Below are 17623 nucleotides of genomic sequence, written 5' to 3' on the forward strand. Positions count from 1 at the left end.
ATTTTTGAGTGCCACATGTTGAAAATGGCAGAAAAGCAGCTTAGGGCCCTGAATGATTTCATGGAATTATATACACTGATTGGCCAGATTATTATGACCACCTGATGTTTGTAGGCAAATTAGCTATAATTTCCTGCTGAAGTTGCTAGAGGGCCAGATCATTATAAACGTCTGAATAGCACAACATACCTAAGTATCGTTGCTGATCAGGTTCATCCTATCATGTTGATGGCGCATCCCAATGGAGATGGTGTCTTCCAACAAGACAATGCGCCATGCCACAGTGCTCGTATTGTGCAGGAGTGGTTTCAAGAACATGAGGGAGACTTTACCTTGCTTAGGTGGCCCCCACAATCACCAGATTTCAATCCAATTGAGCATTTGTGGGACGAAGTTAAAAGAGCCATTAGGCAGTTGGTTCCACAACCATCAAATCTCACAGAGCTGGACAGTGCTATTCATCAGGAATGGTGTCAGATTCCTCGCATCACCTTTCAACATCTCGTGGAGTCAATGCCAAGAAGAATCACTACAGTATTGAAGGCAAAAGGTGGCCCAACGAAGTACTGATGGGGTGGTCATAATAATCTGGCTGGTAATACTAATCTGGCCACTCAATGTATATATCATTAAACTGTTTACTTGCTCCAGGCTCTTTCTCAAGCAAGAAATAAATGTCCATATTATTTAAGCCATTATACTGTTTGGGTCTGTTTGTTACAGCAGCTGGCCCACCTTAATACAAGCTGCAAATGGATATGCTATTAGAGATGCCCTGGCTCAGACATGGAGTTAGCAGAGGTCTTTGTGTTGTGATAAAGGACACTAATGGTCAAGAAGAGGCCCATTCCCCATGCCTTCTTGACTTCCATTTCACCATGTGGGTTTCATTATTTTGGATAAAGATATACTACTTCTAAGAAACTTCTTTTAAAACAACTGTATCATCTGAAAAGATTAAACCACTGTTGTCCATAAACCCCCTTAACATAGATGACTTTCTTACATCTATTTCTCAAGAAATACCTAATGAAGAGCAGAGAAAGAGACCCAGGCAGTGAAATGTTGAAGGGCAGGTTGGGAGAGATGGAGAAATATCTGGAGGATGGAAATATCTGTTTCCAAAAGAAACAGAAGTCTGGGCAGTAGTCAGTGGAAGGTGGGGCCCTGGAGAAACCTTGATGAGTGAAGGGGAAGGGCAAAATGTTCAAAGAGGGGGACAAAGGCATTGAAAGCAAACCTTTCTTGATAATTTGCTGAATGCTGGTCCTCAGATCAGGTGCTTTGGCCCACCCTTTCTCTACACTTTAAGCAAGTCGTTTAGATGGTCCAGTATATTTTATAGATGTGCACACGGCCCCTTGGGAAAGCGCTGGTGAAAATCATGACGCTGGGATTTGTTCACACCCTATCTGCCCTTTCAGAAATTGGGTATTTTGACTAGTTTCAGTCAATACCTTATTTAGAGATTCATCTAACAATAATCACTACTATTTTAGCTTATGCCCCTATTTTCCTTCCATAGCTCATGAAAAGGACAGACAGACGGGCAGGGCAAGGCCATGGAGTCATTGGCACCAAAAGTCAATCATCAAATAACTCAACTGCATTTGTCCATTCATTATTTTTAAAACAAGTATGTACATATTACAGAATCCATTTTATGGTTAAAAATATTAACAGAACATTAAAATTACAATAATTAAACATAACATTAAATACCTGCATCCAAATTTGTACATGTTGGGCGATAGCTGTGTATTCAGGGGTAGCAAATCTTGGGCTCACTGCCCCTACTGAATGTTGGCTATGGTGCCCCCTCACTAATGCCAGCAGCGAAGGTGGCCAGTGTCCCTCGTGGAGTTGAGGGCTCTACTTCCCTGATCAATAGAAAATTTTATTGGTCCTACCCTATGCCACATAGATGCTTCTTCTATTAGTTGTCTGTTGCTGCCATAAGTTACTACAAACTTAGTAACTTAAACAACAAACATTTACTTTGTTATGGTTCTGAAGGTCAGAAGTTCAACCCTGGATTCAACATATAAAAACAAGTTGTTGGCAGGGCTGCATTTCTTCCCTCAGGCTCCAGGGGACAATCTGTTTCCTTACTCACTGAGGTTGTTGGCAGAATCCAGCTCCTTGTGGTTGTAGGACTGAGGTTCCAGTCTCCTTGCTGGTAATCTGCTGGGGCTGCCCTTAACTCCTGGAGGCTTCTCTCAGGTCCTTGCACTTCGTTCCCTACATTCCAGAACCAACAACAGGGTTTTGAACCCTTTTTATGCTGCCATCTCTCTCACCCCTATTTTTTCCTTCTTATTCTTCTTGTAAGGACTCGTTATATTACATTGGGCCCATCCAGGTAATCCCAGGTTCCCTTCCCATTATAAGGCCCATCACCTTAACCACATCTGCAGAGTCTCTTTACCATGCAAGGCAACACAGTCACCGAAGACTGGGGCGTCAACATCCTTGAGGGCCATTCGTTGCCTAACACACGCTCAACTAAGAATCATCTGAGAAAGCTTGGCCTTTAGGGTAATCAGTGTGAATCAATGAGCAGACGCAGCCCTCATGATGCCTAGGCCAGGCTTCTTTACCACACTTGCAGCTGATTTAATGCATGCTGGCTTAATGTCTTGTTTCTAGCAGTAGAATTAAACGGCATGATGAAAACATTCAGCACCTGTCCCTGGCACCTTCATCTTCCTCTGTATAAGAGTAGTATTTGAAATTTAAACCATTCAAATTCAATCTTAGGGAAATGTCAAAAACTAAGTTTGCCTGGGTGTAGAGAACATAAGACTTTTTCCTACGAGTATATCTATTTAAACATTTTTATAACAAAATATTAAAAGAGCTAACCATAGCCCTGGCTAGTTTGGTTCAGTGGATAGAGTGTTAGCCTGTGGACTGAAGGGTCTCAGGTTCGATTCCAGTCAAGAGCATATGCCCAGGTTGCAGGCTAGATCGCCAGTAGGGGGCATGCAGAAGGCAGCTGATCAATGATTCTCTCTCATCATTGATGTTTCTATCTTTCTTTCCCTCTCCCTTCCTCTCTGAAATCAATAAAAAATATATATATTTTAAAAAGAGCTATGCATAAAGATGTACCATCCTGTGATGACTTAATGTTTTTCCTGGTGTACGTTCTTCCTATAGCACCCAATTTGGCCCACTGGAAACTTGACTGCTTTTCATTTGTGCTGTTTCTACCAAATCTTTTTTTTTTCTTCTTCATTTCTGGTCATAGTGCACACAGCGTGGGCAGGGCAGAAACAGGCACAGCAGTTCCTGTGGGCCAGAGAGTGAGTCAGTAGGAAAGTAGTCAATGGTAAAAGAAGATGGACCATCGCCAGAGGAGGGAATGGACCCCTCAGCATTGGGAAAGGAAAGGGCCACCCTTCCTGCCCTTTAATCTGATACTGGATTAAAGCCATATGAGTTGTTGGTTTAGACAAGGATGTAAAGAAAAAAATGCTACTAATGTCAGAAGCAGACAAGTCCAGGAAGACCAAGGGGGTACTGCACTGGGCACATCTGCCCTCAGTTTCTTCCCTGCTCACAAATGGGTCTGCTTGACAAGAGCAGCTTCCTTTTCCATGGAAGACTTGGGCCAGTATTCCCCAGACTGAGGCAATGTCATCTGGAGCCATTCTTGGAAATACTAGGACCCCATTTGGAAACACTTCCAAGGCTGCTTGATAAGACTGCCGGGAAACCTCCCGTAGGGAGCTTGAACAGATTCCCCTGCTGCTCACAGCAGAGTCCTTCTTTTCGCTCCCATTTCTGGGACATGCTTGTTCTGTCCCCAGTGGTCCCTTCTGATTGGACAGGCCCTCATCTTTGCTGTGAAGTCGACGGGCAAAAGGAGCACCAAAAAGTCCTGAAATTCTTCCCATCACCTCAGCTAGAGGGGAATTCAAGATTGTGCAGCACCAGTTAACAGAGCAGTGAGGGAAAGACGTTGTTTGGTGTCAAGGCCAGCCTGACAGGTTGAGCCGGGCTGAGGTAGGGAGGTGGGAATTGAGAAAGAAAGAAAGACAGGAGAGCGGGATCGGGAGGACTGCAGCTCAATCGAGGAACTACAGCAAGTTTGTTAACCACACAATGCTTTTTATACACAAGACACTGAATAGGAGGTCTGTCAAGAGAAATGTATTCTTTGTTCCTCTTAATCTCTAAGGGAGGGACAGGGCAGAAGGACAAATTCTCAGTACAGCAAATCTCAGTAAATAGTTACAGACTTCTTGGTAAGCCATGAAAGGCTGTTCTCATTCTACAAAGGTTGCTCTCATTCTACTGATAACCGCCATCCAAACAACTCTGGGAAAACTGTGTGGGTAAGGGTCCCAGCCTTGCTAGCCCCTTCAGGTGCAAGGACCATGTCAGCTTACACCCGGTCTCCAACAGATCCCCCTTCCTTGTTTTTTAGGTGAAGTTCATGTAGTCCTATTTGCAGGGATCAGATGCTGGATCTGATGGTTTGGAAACAGACTGGAAGTAAACAGAGAATAATGAGAGCAAGGATAACAACAATTAATAGAGACCAAATAAAAGACTGTAATCCATGAAAGGATATAAGGCTTTGAATTTCATTAAAAATATTCTGTGCTACTTCGCTAGGAGGCAACAGAGCAGAACCTGCATCATTAATAGCTTGAATCTCTCCATGTAATCTACTGATATCTAAAGTAAAGTTATCCCAAACTCCTAACAGGTGGTTGCGAACTCGATCCCAATGCCACATAGTACCATTATATATCTTAGGGGTGACACAAATCCAATCAAACAGCATGGCTCCGAAGGGTAGAATGCACTTTCAAGCTGTGCATTTGATCTCCTATAAGGAGCACAGCTTCTTCTAGTGCGTTGAGCCTTTGTTCTATTTTCTTAACTATGAGCTCTTGAGCTCCTAAGGCATCTGAAACGTTCTTCCCCAAACCATCCACAAAATGAGCTGTGTGTATTTCTTGGGTTAAAGCTATGGCTGCAGTAGTGGCAGTAGCAATGAGGGAGACTAGAGCCACAAGGCCAGCAATAAGCACTCCGATGAACCTCTTAGGGCGGCTTAGCAAATCATTCAGCTCTCTTAATACCTGGGAGCCTGTATCCCTGTACCAAGGTCCAGTAATATTAACTGGGAGCATGACAAAGGAAGGCTGATGTAATACAACCAGCTCATAACCAAAGTTGTATCTAGACACACAGTTGGACAAGTTGCAATGAGTACAAGAAATTGTATACAAGTTGTCCTTAAGTACAATATCTACAATTCCAATAAGGAGAAGGTAAGGAGGAGGTACATAAGCAGCAAGACCTGAACAGCCAAAATTGACAGCATGGCTAGAAACAAAGTCTCAGCAGTTCGTTGTGCTCCTTGGCGAACGACCATGGCCTCGGCCTCCGTTGTCAGCTTCTCCAGCTGTCCCGAGTTGGTGGAGATGTCCTCCGAGTCGTCCGCGATCTCCGTGGCGGCGGTGGCGGCACGGGCGCTAGTGGACCATTCGTAGCCTCTTGAATGGCGGAGTGAGTTCTTGTTCCACTTCGTCCTCCATCTTGACCTTGAAAGGGCCAGACATAGCGGCTGGGGACCCAAGGGGGCTCAGAGTCCCCTTCAGGAAATACACAAACAGACCTCGGAGCCCATATCAGAACAGGGTCGGGGCCGTGCCATTGTCCTGTAAGTAAGTCTTTCCACTGTACCCAAGGGTGGGATCTGGACAGTGAGGACCACTGTCGCTCCGCAGCGGTTTTGTCCTGAGCATCACCACTTAAAAAATTAAGGGAATAAAGAGCTCTGTTAAGGAAGCTAGCAGGGGTATCTACATACTCCCCTTCCTTATTTTTTCAATTTGCCTTTTTAAAGTCTGATGAGCTCGCTCAACTATTCCCTGCCCTTGAGATGGTATGGGATGCCTGTTTTATGCTGGATACGAAAAGTAGCACAAAACTTCTGGAATGCCGTACTTGTGTAGGCTGGACCATTGTCAGTTTTAATGGTATGGGGGATGCCTAGGAAAGTAAAAGCTTGTAAACAGTGAGCAATAACATGTTTAGCGGCTTCTCCTGTACGAGGGGATGCAAAAATAAAACCAGAAAAAGTGTCAATAGAAACATGGACATAAGCTTGTTTTCTGTAAGATGGAATATGGGTTACGTCCATCTGCCATAGTTGGCCTGGTTTGTAGCCTCGCGGATTGACTCCTTCTGTGGGAGGAATGAATGTGGTTAGAGGGCATTGAGGACAGAGTTTAACAATTTGCTGAGCCTGTTCCTTTGTGATTCGAAACTGCTGACGTAGGCCAGTGGCATTTTGATGATGGAGAGAATGTGAGGCTTTGGCTGTATCTAAAGGAGATAATGTTAGATAGACAGTTTTAGTAAGTTGATCAGCATAAGTATTTCCCGTAGAGAGAGATCCAGGTAAATCTGTATGAGCTCGTATATGGCCAAAGAAACAAGGGTGAGAACGTTGCCTGAGTAAAGCTTGAACCTGTAGTAAGGGAATAATCACTTCGGATCAGTCAGTGTCATGTAAATTAGCAGTTTCTAAGTGAATCATAATATTTACAATATAACGAGAGTCTGAGTAAAGGTTAAAAGATTGAGTGGAAAGTTTGCATAATGCTTGATGTACTGCTTCGAGCTCCACGCGTTGTGCTGAAGTGTGGTTAGTCTGAAAAACAAAGGGTTGATTATTGATAACTAGGGCAGCTGTGTCATTACTAGAACCATCAGTAAACACCAGAACTGCATGAGAAATTGGTTGAGTCTTGACTACCTTGGGGAAAATGAAGGAATGCTCTGTAAAAAATTGTATGAGTTTATTAGATGGGTAATGAATGTCTACTGTACCGGGATAGCCCAGGAGTGAAAGAGGCCATTTCTCATCCATATGAACTAGCCATTGCCTTTGTTGAGCCTTATAGGGTACCACGATGGTATGGGGCTCTTGACCAAAAAGTTCCAGAGATCTGAGACGTCCTGTAAAGATAAGATCTGCTACTGCTTCTGAGTAAGGATAAACTACCTTTTTCAGGGAGGAGTGCGGATGAATCCACTCCAAGGGTCCCTGTTGCCATAAGAGGCCAGTAGGATATACTGGCGTAGCCAATACTAAATACAGCCATGGCTGTGAGTAATTAATATTTTGTACAAATTGTTTAAGACAGCTTCTATGTGGCAGATAGCCTTGCGAGCTGCAGGAGTAAGCTGACGAGGGGAGAGCGGGTCTCTATCCCCACGAAGAATATCAAATAAAGGTTTAAGGTCATTAGTAGTTATGCCTAAAGTTGGCCTAATCCAGTTGACATCCCCTAAAAATTTTTGAAAATTATTTAAAGTCTCTAGCTTGAGTATCCTGAGTTGAATCTTTTGAGGACGAATTTTTCTTCCTTCTATGATATGTCCAAGATATAGGTAAGGGTCTCGTCTTTGAACCTTTTCAGGTGCAATAATTAATCCAGACTTAAGAAGAGCCTGTTGTAAGTCATCATACACTTGTTCTAATTGAAATTCCGTATAGTGAGCTAAAAGGATGTCATCCATATAGTGTATGATATAAGCCTGCGGATGTTTCTCTCGAACTCTGTGAATTGCCTGACTAACAAACTTTTGACACAGGGTAGGGCTATTAGCCATTCCCTGAGGCAATACCTTCCAATGATAGCGGCGCATGGGTTCCTGAAAATTAGTAGATGGGACACTGAATGCAAATCATTTGCAATCAGAGGGATCCAGAGGAATAGTGAAAAAACAATCCTTTAAATCTAGTACTAATAGCTTCATCCCATTAGGGATTGCTACAGAGGAAGGGAGACCAGGTTGTAAAGGTCCCATAATTTCCATAGTCTTGTTTATTGCCCTTAAATCCTGTAAAAGGCTCCAATTTCCTGATTTCTTTTTTATGATAAAAATAGTATTCCAAGGACTGGTAGTCTCTTCTATATGCCCTAGCTGGAGTTGTTCCTGTACCAACTCATGAGCAGTTTGTATTTTTTCTTTGGAAAGGGGCCACTGCTCTACCCATACAGGGTCATCTGACTTCCAAGATATCTTGTCAGCTGTGTGGATAACAGGAGAAACAATGACCCCCCCCCCCCCCCCCCGCTAAAAATTTCCCTGAGCTAGGGTGGTAACAAGGGCAACACCCAGGGTAGACAGAATGTCTCGTCCCCATAAATTCACAGGGATCCCTGGAAAGACATACGGCTGAAATAACCCAGAGTGACCTTCATTGTCTTGACACTTGAACATTTGTGAACTCTGTAAAGGAGGGTTGGCCTGACCTATTCCTTGAAGTTGTGTCATAGCTTCTCTATAGGGCCACTGTTTAGGCCAGTGAGCTAAGCTTATGACAGAAACATCTGCTCCTGTATCTAAAATCCCTGTAAATCTTTTCCCTTGTATAAGTAAGGTTCTCTCAGGCCTTGAATGACAAATAGCTTGTACCCAATATGCCTTGTCCGAGGAGCCAAAACGTCTGGCCCCCTGAGACTCTGTGGAAAGTAGATTGCCTGTGGCAGGCAGAGGGAGCAAAATCAATTGAGCAATTTTCATGTCTGAGGTGATGGTGATGATATCTCTGGGGGCAGAGACCATAATTTTAATTTCCCCCTCATAATCTGCATCAATTACTCCTGGAAAAAATTGTAATTCTTTCATAGTTAAGGTGCTTCTACCTAGTAAAAGGCCAAACATCCCTTTAGGAGTAGGGCCATACACTCCTGTAGGGATGGCCTGTGGTCCCAATTCTGTAGTTAATACATACTGCCCTATGGATCCAAGGTCCAACCCGGCACTTCCGGGGGTTGCTCGGAATAACTCTTGTATCCATTTTGCTCCCTGGGGCAGGCTGGGTGCTGCACAGCCAGCTGGCCTTGAGACGGCACAAGGACAGGAGGGTAAACAGACAATGCCCCTATTATTTGCCGGGGCTGGGCTGGCCCCTTTCGGGAGTTTCCCGACTGCTATTGAGGCAAGAAATTTCCCTGGACATCTGTTTTAGATTTACACTCATTTGCCCAATGTTTTCCTCTTTTACATTTAGGGCATAGTCCAGGTTGTTTGGGACCTCTACCATTTTCTCTACTAACCCCTTTATTAGAGGGACACTGTTTTGCCATGTGTCCTATTCCTCCACAAGTGAAACACTTGTGTGTCTGACTTTTTCCTGTGCTAAACTGTTGCTGAAGAATTCCTTCAATGGTGGTTCCCTTTAATGCGGCTGCAATGGCAACTCCTTGCATATATGAGGGACCAATATCTGTGCAAATGCGGATATAATCTGAGAGAGTCCCCTTTCTTTGATAGGGCCGCAATGCAGCTTCACAGGCAGTGTTGGCATTTTCATATGCCAGCTGTTTAACTATTAACATGCCAGCCTCTCCATCCACCACTACTCGGCCAATAGCCTGTAATAGCCAAGAGACAAAATCCTGATACTTTTCATCTGGCCCTTGAATAATTTTTGAGAGCTCCTCTGTTTTCTGACCAGAGGTGGGTAACTTTTTCCAGGCTATGATCCCAGCTCCATTAATTTGCCCATAAGTTTCCTGGGGGTATTGAATTTGATTATGAGTATCAGCATAGGCTCCTTCTCCTACCAGCATTTCATAAGAAATATTAATCTGGGCAGTTCGATTACAAGGAGCTTATTCCTTAGCCTTTTCACCATATTCTGATTTCCACAAGAGATAATCCCCTCCTGATAAACAAGCCTTGGCAATAGCTCTCCAATCATTAGGTGGGAGAGCCTCTGAGACCATAGTTTCCAAGATGGTTAAAGTATAAGGGGAAGTAGGCCCATACTGAGCACAGGCTGTTTTTAACTCCTTCAGGGTTTTAAAAGGAAGCGGGTCATAAGTACGCTCACGCTGTCCCGTGTTAGGGTTCACCTGTTCCATAACGGGGAAGGCGTGAATGCCCAATTCCTCACCACACTTTCGTGCCTCCTGCAAAGCCATCTGGAGAGGGGAAAGTGGAACTGGTGCTGCGGAGAGTGGCGGGAACGGCCCCCATGGCTTCTCTTTTTCTTGCCAAGAAGCTTTAATGTTTCTAAAAAGTGTTCTAACACATCCTCCATATCAGTACCCTCTTCAGTTCCAGCAGAAAAATATTCTTCCTCCTCTTTTGCCTGAACAACACCTGTATCATCATCATGATAAAGGGCAGCAGCTTCCTCAAGATCCTCCTCATCTTGAGGATTTAACTTGTCTTTAAAATTTACATTATTCCTTTTTAATATACTGTCTTTTTTAGACCCCTGTTTTGTGCCATCACACACACTGCTTCTCTTTTTTTCCTGGCTTAAGGGATGGCTGATTATGGTCATGCCTGGGATCTAAACAATCCTGTATCAAATTCCATAAGGAAAATGCACCAACCAGGGCTTTATAATGATTGTGCATTTGTTCTCCAACTTTCTGCCACGTTTCTAAGTTAATGGTTCCTTCCTCAGGAAACCAAGGGCAGACCTCCTGAATGAATTTTAAAAAATTTTCTACTTGCTTATAATTAACCTCAGTTCCTTTACTGTTGAGTATAGACTTTAACATTTGCCCATAAAGGGCATTTTCCCCAGATTTTAACTGTCCCATGCTTTACTCCCGACTAACAAAAAATTGCTCCTCCCTTACTTTAACGAGTGCACTCTTTATCCGGAGGAGTACCTCACAGTCTGCTTCCCAAGTCCCCAGGTCCCTGTTCGGGCGCCAATTTGTCAGGGCCAGCCTGACAGGTTGAGCCGGGCTGAGGTAGGGAGGTGGGAATTGAGAAAAGACAGGAGAGCAGGATCGGGAGGACTGCAGCTCAATCGAGGAACTACAGCAAGTTTATTAACCACACAATGCTTTTTATACACAAGACACTGAATAGGAGGTCTGTCAAGAGGAATGTATTCTTTGTTCCTCTTAATCTCTAAGGGAGGGACAGGGCAGAAGGACAAATTCTCAGTACAGCAAATCTCAGTAAATAGTTACAGATTTCTTGGTAAGCCATGAAAGGCTGTTCTCATTCTACAAAGGTTGCTCTCATTCTACTGATAACTGCCATCCAAACAAGTCTGGGAAAACTGTGTGGGTAAGGGTCCCAGCCTTGCTAGCCCCTTCAGATGCAAGGACCATGTCAGCTTACACCCGGTCTCCAATAGTTTTGTGCCTGGAATAACATTACGGCCCAGATCAGTAACTGCCTGGGTGAGAGTAAGAACTCCAATACCTTCATCTAGTACCTGCTCTTCATCCTTTAGGAGAGTATCTATGGGAAGCATCAAAAGGTTCAAAGTCATGGCTCATGGAGGTGCCAACCATTGTTAATTATTTCTCTGCACAGGTGTGAGCTGACTGCAGCGAGGGCACTTGGCAGAGAGCAGGTGAGTTCCGTCCTATTAGTGGGACTTTGCTGACTTGCCTTGATAATGGCGGGAACTCTTAGATTGATGGCCTTACCACTGAGCTTGCTCTAGATTTACTTATTTTGTATTATTATTTTGGGGGGCTTCCAGGAAAGGCAGTACATGTGCAAATATCAGTCCCTGTGAGTGCCAGAGCCCCACAAGCAGAGACGCTGATGGGGCCTGTGGTGCTGTCCGCTGTCACATCCAGACCAAACTGGGAAACACCACTGACTGTGTCTCCCTCTGGGAGCCGCGGCCAGCATAGCCCCTGGATTTAGAACAATCCAGGACAGAAACTCTATGTAGTTCTTATACTAAAAACGTCATCAACCTCACTGGGCTGCCCATAAGCTCCCTGTGGCTGGAACACCCCCCACACCCCCTCCCCCTCCTCCCCCCGAGACACCAGCCTCCTTCCTCCTGTCATCACTGCTTCCACAGCACACAGCTATGGCCATCCCACCCTGAACGTACCTGGTCTCGGACACTCAGCAAGGTTGCCCTGGGTAGGACTTGCAAGGGAGCTTGCTCTAGATTTAATTCCAAGGAATATTTGCTGATGGCTGGGGTGGCCCTCACGCTGGCTCACGGGTTCCTGTGGACATCACAGTTCCTACAAGAGCTCATCTTTTCCCACCACTTCAAGAACTCACAGCTGGATCATTCCTACAGATGAAGTCCTTTCATTTTATTTATTTATTTTCGGTCATGCTGTGAAAGCAAAGTGCCCCAGAGTCTCTTTATCAAACCCTGAGTGGCAACTCATTCCCAAGTGGAGGCCAGAACTTTTCCTTTCTTTCTCTGATCCTTGACTTTGAACGTTAGCACAACGCAGAAGTGTCTTTTGAAACACCACACTGTTCAAATGTTTGTCTTTACCTCAGTGTAGGATAAATTCAGACTGGCAGGCACACTGTAGGTGTGCTAACATTCCCATTTATCTGAGTTACTAAACATTGCACAAAACTTTTCACCTTTGTCAGCTCATTTGTGTGAGTCTAGTTAGTATAATTAATGATGGTATCTAGCCTATAAGTGGAAACGGATGAGCTTATAGGTTTGGAATTCTAACAGTTCTGAGTTTGCTTTCCTGCTCCATCCCTGAACTCAAGCTCAGTGTGATCTGGAAAAACTGTTTAGTCTAAGTATCAGTTTCCTCATGTGTAAACTAAGGATAATGATACTTACATGTGGGGCTGATGTGAGATACACGTAATCTGATGCATAGGAAGCACTAACCCACAGTACAATGACTATGTATTAAATGTTGTCACTTTTGTTAGCAAGACTAAACCATCCACTGTGAGTCGTTAAATGCTATGTCTTGCACAAGATGATAATGTTATTGGAGGGTATCTAAAGACTTTCTTTTTTAAAGTATCTCTTGTTTCTTTTGGAACAGAAAAAAACAAAACAACAATAACAACAACAACAACAAACCATGAGTGACTAGCACCATTCTCTTAACCTAACCTTTTATAAAGCAGAGGTATATGACCAAAACAGCAGGTTGAACATTGCTTGTATGGTCGGGGGCTAACTGTGCTATGTACGGTCATGAATGCAAGCTTGTAGGAACCCAGCAATCCAGAATGGCCTTGAAATTCAGCCACTAAATGAACAAAGATCTCAAGCAAAGCTGCTGGGAGTCCAGACGAAGCAGTGCTGCCTGGGGGAGCAGAATTTCCTGGGCAGAGCAGCGCCCTGGCTCTGGCCTCCTCCCGGGAGAGCCCTGCCTCTATGAATACACATTCAAAGACTTGAAAACACAGAGCAGTCTCACAACCCACTTACTGTGCATGGACTTGGGTGGGGAGGCACAGCATTTCCTGGCAGGCATTTAAGCCTCAACAATAAAACACCTATAAGCCCCTCTGAGGGAACGAGAACTCTCGCTGGACTTCTCCTATAGAAGGAAGGGGCCTCCACCCATTTGATGAATCGCACTTGAGCAATCTCCTGACATCTGAGGCTGGCACTGGTTCTGAAATTTCCCCGTTGCATTTCTCACTTTCAGTAAGAGAATATGCGTTAGATATGGTTCCAGTATTAGAAGTGCTCAGCCCTTTTTTGAATGTCTCTCATGTTGAATGATCTCCTAGAGAAAAGAAGATTCCAAATCAACAGCTCAATTAAAAACACTTCCCTGGATCCGAGGGAGCCAGGAGTGGCATGTTATTTCAGTCAGCACAGGACTGGGAAGGAGTCCAGTTTTTCTTGGGACTAAGGAGTTGCCTGAAATCGCCACCCAAAGCCTCTGTTCACTGAATAATAGTCCTGATTGCAAGGTTCAAACTCTCACTCAGGGAAAGAGAGTGGGGGAGAGATGGCAACAGTTGGCTCCGAAATTTCCTTGGGACAAAGTGCCAGGTCTGAGGAAGGGCAGCCCGCTTGTGATTCTGCCTGACACAAGTGTGACATGCGCACGCATTTGCCCACCGCACAGTGGTTACACGTGTGCCACCAAAGCAGTGGGCTTCCTGCGCTAGGACTTTGATTCGTTCCAATTTCCACTGTTCCTCTCCTCGCCAACTTTTCCTCCTCCTCACCACACCCAGATCTCTTTCCAAAGGATTCATTCCTGTAACACTTTCACAGAGAGAACGGGCTTTACTTGGTGACTTTTGGTTTACAGGATCGTTGGTGAACAATCAGTCTGTCTGGCAGGAAGGTACGCCCGCAAATATTGCAGGGAACCAACTGGCTCTGGGCACTTCTCCAAGCAGCTTCATTTAAGGAATCGAGATCATAGAAACCTTTGGCTGGGAAGTTAAAGAAAAAAAAGAAAGAAAGAAAAGGAAAAGAAAATGGTAAAATGGATCCGTTTTCATTGTGGAGAACCATATTCTACTTTTTATGGAAAATATTTTCAGGAAATACCTGTTGACTGAGGCTTTGAAACAAGTCGTATTACTTTGGCCAAAAAAAAGTGCTGTTCACTCAAGGGTTGAGGAAAGTTTGCTATGAACCAGAGGCTTTTTGCTCCCTGGGTTTTAAAAAGGGAAAGACATGGTTTTATGTGCTACGATATGCATTCTGTACTAATTATTAACATCTTTGCTTACACACTATTATGTTGCAAATATAACTCTTGGCCTTCTTTCAGTTGACTCTAAATATAAACTTACAAAAGAAAGAGAACATGTATTTGTATTTTCCTCTTCCGTAATCCTTCAGTGGAATGTTTTTAGAGGCCAACACTGACAGTCACGAGTGAATTTAAGATAAATTATATCATAAAAATTTATCATCTCTTTAAGGCCATAAACTCGGAGATTCTTTAAGTAATTAAAGTAAAGAATGCAAACAGAATAGTTAATCTGACGAAAAGAAGTGCCCTTAGGAAAACAAAGAAGACAGCTGAAAGATGTATAATCTTCATTGGCAGAGCAGAGGAAAAAGGCATATGGCTTTATTTTAGAGAAACAGTGTGGGATTTAGCTTTAATGAACCTTATTTAAATAGAACTACTTTAGTACATTAAATTGACTATGTCTTAGAATCTCCCAAAATAGGCCCCCAAAGTATAGCCAGGTCCTCAAAAATATATAACATAGTTTTTCTCATTTTCATAGCATATATTTCCTCGTGAAAGCCCAGGCAATTCTCAGATGATTTCTGTCTAATGATTCACACCACCATAGTAAACTTCAGATTCCTTAACATGCCTACTTTTCTTCATGGAAAATGAATTAAAATCCAGCAAATCTAGTATTTCTCCTTTGGATAAAGCAAGTATCAATTTCTACATAGGATATGAAAGTGTTTTTCAGTGCTTTGAAAACGGTTGCAAAAATAATAGCACTGACTTTCTTCTTACTCATAAGGTTTAAAATGGACTAAAAGTTCCAGACTATTCATTGTCAGATGATTCATCACATCTCTCATGGTGTTTGCATAGGGTTCTGACTTGGATCTGTGGGAAGGGTTATTTGAACTCTATGGCTACAGTAACTCCATGGGGTGGAAGTGGTCATGGGAATTCTCTTGGTCTAGAGAGGGAAGACCCCTTCAGAAATAAAAATAACCCAAGTTCAACAGGAAAATCACAGGGGGTGTAGTTAAAGGGTCTAATTTTTCCAACAATAATAGATGAATGAACCCACCAGGGCTTTCAAAATGGTCATTTCTTACACCTCTTCTAGACTTGTAATAATTATGTTCAAGCAGAGAAAGTGATAAAGATCAGAAGTGAACAAAACACATTTGTGATATCAAATGAGAATTGCTGGGAGAGAGCTTCAATGAGGTAAACAATCTTTTTGTATGCAAATGCTCTAATTTTCATCTTGAGTTTTTTCCCCCCATCTCTACTCAGAGTCCTTCTCTTAGCAAGAACTGTGAAAAGTTGAATTATAGAAACATCTAGAACAGCAGTTCTCAACCTGTGGGTCGCGACCCTTTGGGGGTCGAATGACCCTTTCACAGGGGTCGCCTAAGACCATCAGAAAACACATATATAATTACATATTGTTTTTGTGATTAATCACTATGCTTTAATTATGTTCAATTTGTAACAATGAAAATACATCCTGCATATCAGATACTTACATTACGATTCATAACAGTAGCAAAATTACAGTTATGAAGTAGCAATGAAAATAATTTTATCGTTAGGGGTCACCACAACATGAAGAACTGTATTAAAAGGTCGCGGCATTAGGAAGGTTGAGAACCACTGATCTAGAACTTTATTATGATAATCTAAATTCCATTCTGTGGGTCGTTAAAAACTCTTTTTGGCCACATCTCTAATAGGAGTGCTTTGGACTAAATGATACTAAATAACCTCCAAGGAACCTGCCAGCTCTGGAAATCTATGGCTACATAAGGAGAATGAATGAACTGAATAATACTCCTCTTAAAACCAAGAATGATACTCTTTTGAGGGGAATTAGAGGATCGACTGAGAATATGACAATGGTAAAAATGATAAAGTCAGAGCTTATATGACAAAAATATTCTCTGAACTACTTTATTCTCATACCCTAACAGAATATGCATAAGGTTCTGTAACAAGGCCACACATGGTAGTGTATGGAGTTCCAGTTTCATCTGGCTTGTGCACTGCTTAACAAAGCACTAATGGTAAAATTTTTAAAATGTGGCTATTTCATACAGATGCCTAGATTTCCAGTTTCTTTTGTATTTTTGAAAGGCATAGCCCTACTGGGTTAAATTTCTTAATGATAACACCAGCTGAAACTGGGCAGCAGCTGTCTACTTTAGAGGGAGCTAGTACTTTCCAGCTCCCATAGTCTTCACTGCCCCCCTTTTCATACCTGGACCAATTTATTCCATTTTGGAATCTGACTAGTGGACCCTGTAAGCACTTGAGCTTGCTACTCCTGTTCTACAAACTCTAAGATGCATTCATATTTGCAAACATGTCACCGGATGGCTCCAAAGGTGTGTTTTCTAAAGCTTCATTGTTTTTAAATATTATGTTTGATAACATATGAAAGTAACTTTTGAGAAAGATGTGAATTCCAGCGGGTCCCTCTCCTTGTGCAGTTTTGCCAAGACACTGTGTCTTTATGTCTCAGCATCTGTGGGCAACACTTTGGGCAGGCATTCCAGAACTATTTTTTCCTATTCAGCTGTAGCCAGGACAGTAAATATTGTTTTTAGTTGTGTGAACAAGAGAGAAAAGAATATTTCTACTCTTACAGTTATAAAGAGAAATGTCTCCCCTTATGCACTCAAGTCTTTTCATCCAAAAACTTACCACTAATGGCCCTGACTTCAGGTTTCTTAGGTTCTGGTCTCCTTAACTCTTTAGGCAGCAAGTTGTTTTCATTATGCCATTTTTTCAGACATTGTGGCTCATGGATGGCAATTGATTTTGTTCCATATTCACGACCACAAATGTAGCAAATGATTGTTGGTGGACGCCTAATCATTGCTGGCTACAAACAACAGAAAATGTCTATTAGATAATGTTTAAGAAATTATACTTCAAAGTTATAAAGTGTGGAAATTACATTTATTATACATTCAAATTAGCAAGGAAATCAATGTTTTTTAAAAATTCCAATCAGTCTGTTGAAGTTCACCTTCTTGGAAATTAAGAGAACCAAGTTATTTATCTGAGTGATTAGGGTCAGGTGAGGTTGTGGGTTTGGGAGGATAGAAAATAAAGATGAGCTAAGCATAATTCTACATATTGGTACTTGATAAAATTTATTTTTTTCATTTAATAAATATTGATCTTCTGACTATTTC

The 17623-nt window shown here is 42.7% G+C and overlaps 2 protein-coding genes across 2 annotated transcripts; both read right to left on the minus strand.

Annotated features, from left to right (window-relative positions):
* Positions 1-8818: 8818 nt before the first annotated feature.
* On the minus strand, positions 8819-11290 carry LOC132233823 (endogenous retrovirus group K member 10 Gag polyprotein-like). Its single transcript, XM_059695078.1, is given in 2 exon segments — positions 8819-9994; positions 11137-11290. Coding segments are annotated over 2 exon segments (1176 nt in total). The 3' UTR covers positions 8819-8972.
* A 2009-nt stretch (positions 11291-13299) lies between these two features.
* On the minus strand, positions 13300-17301 carry ZNF475 (zinc finger protein 475). The gene is made up of 2 exons (XM_059693791.1): positions 17127-17301; positions 13300-14160 (listed from the first exon to the last, which is right to left on the minus strand). The coding sequence occupies exons 1-2, from the start codon at positions 17299-17301 to the stop codon at positions 14009-14011; spliced, it is 327 nt and encodes a 108-aa protein (XP_059549774.1). The 3' UTR covers positions 13300-14008.
* Positions 17302-17623: the final 322 nt, after the last annotated feature.

Source organism: Myotis daubentonii, chromosome 4 (assembly GCF_963259705.1).
Source record: "Myotis daubentonii chromosome 4, mMyoDau2.1, whole genome shotgun sequence".
Classification (NCBI taxonomy): domain Eukaryota; kingdom Metazoa; phylum Chordata; class Mammalia; order Chiroptera; family Vespertilionidae; genus Myotis; species Myotis daubentonii.

What these genes read in the sequence shown, in the direction of transcription:
- ZNF475 (XM_059693791.1), bottom strand. Translation starts at nt 17,301, where the DNA reads ATGATTAGGCGTCCACCAACAATCATTTGCTACATTTGTGGTCGTGAA. An exon ending in TGAAGTCAGGGCCATTAGTG is followed by an intron (nt 14,161 to 17,126) that starts GTAAGTTTTTGG and finishes TTAACTTCCCAG; the next exon opens with CCAAAGGTTTCTATGATCTC.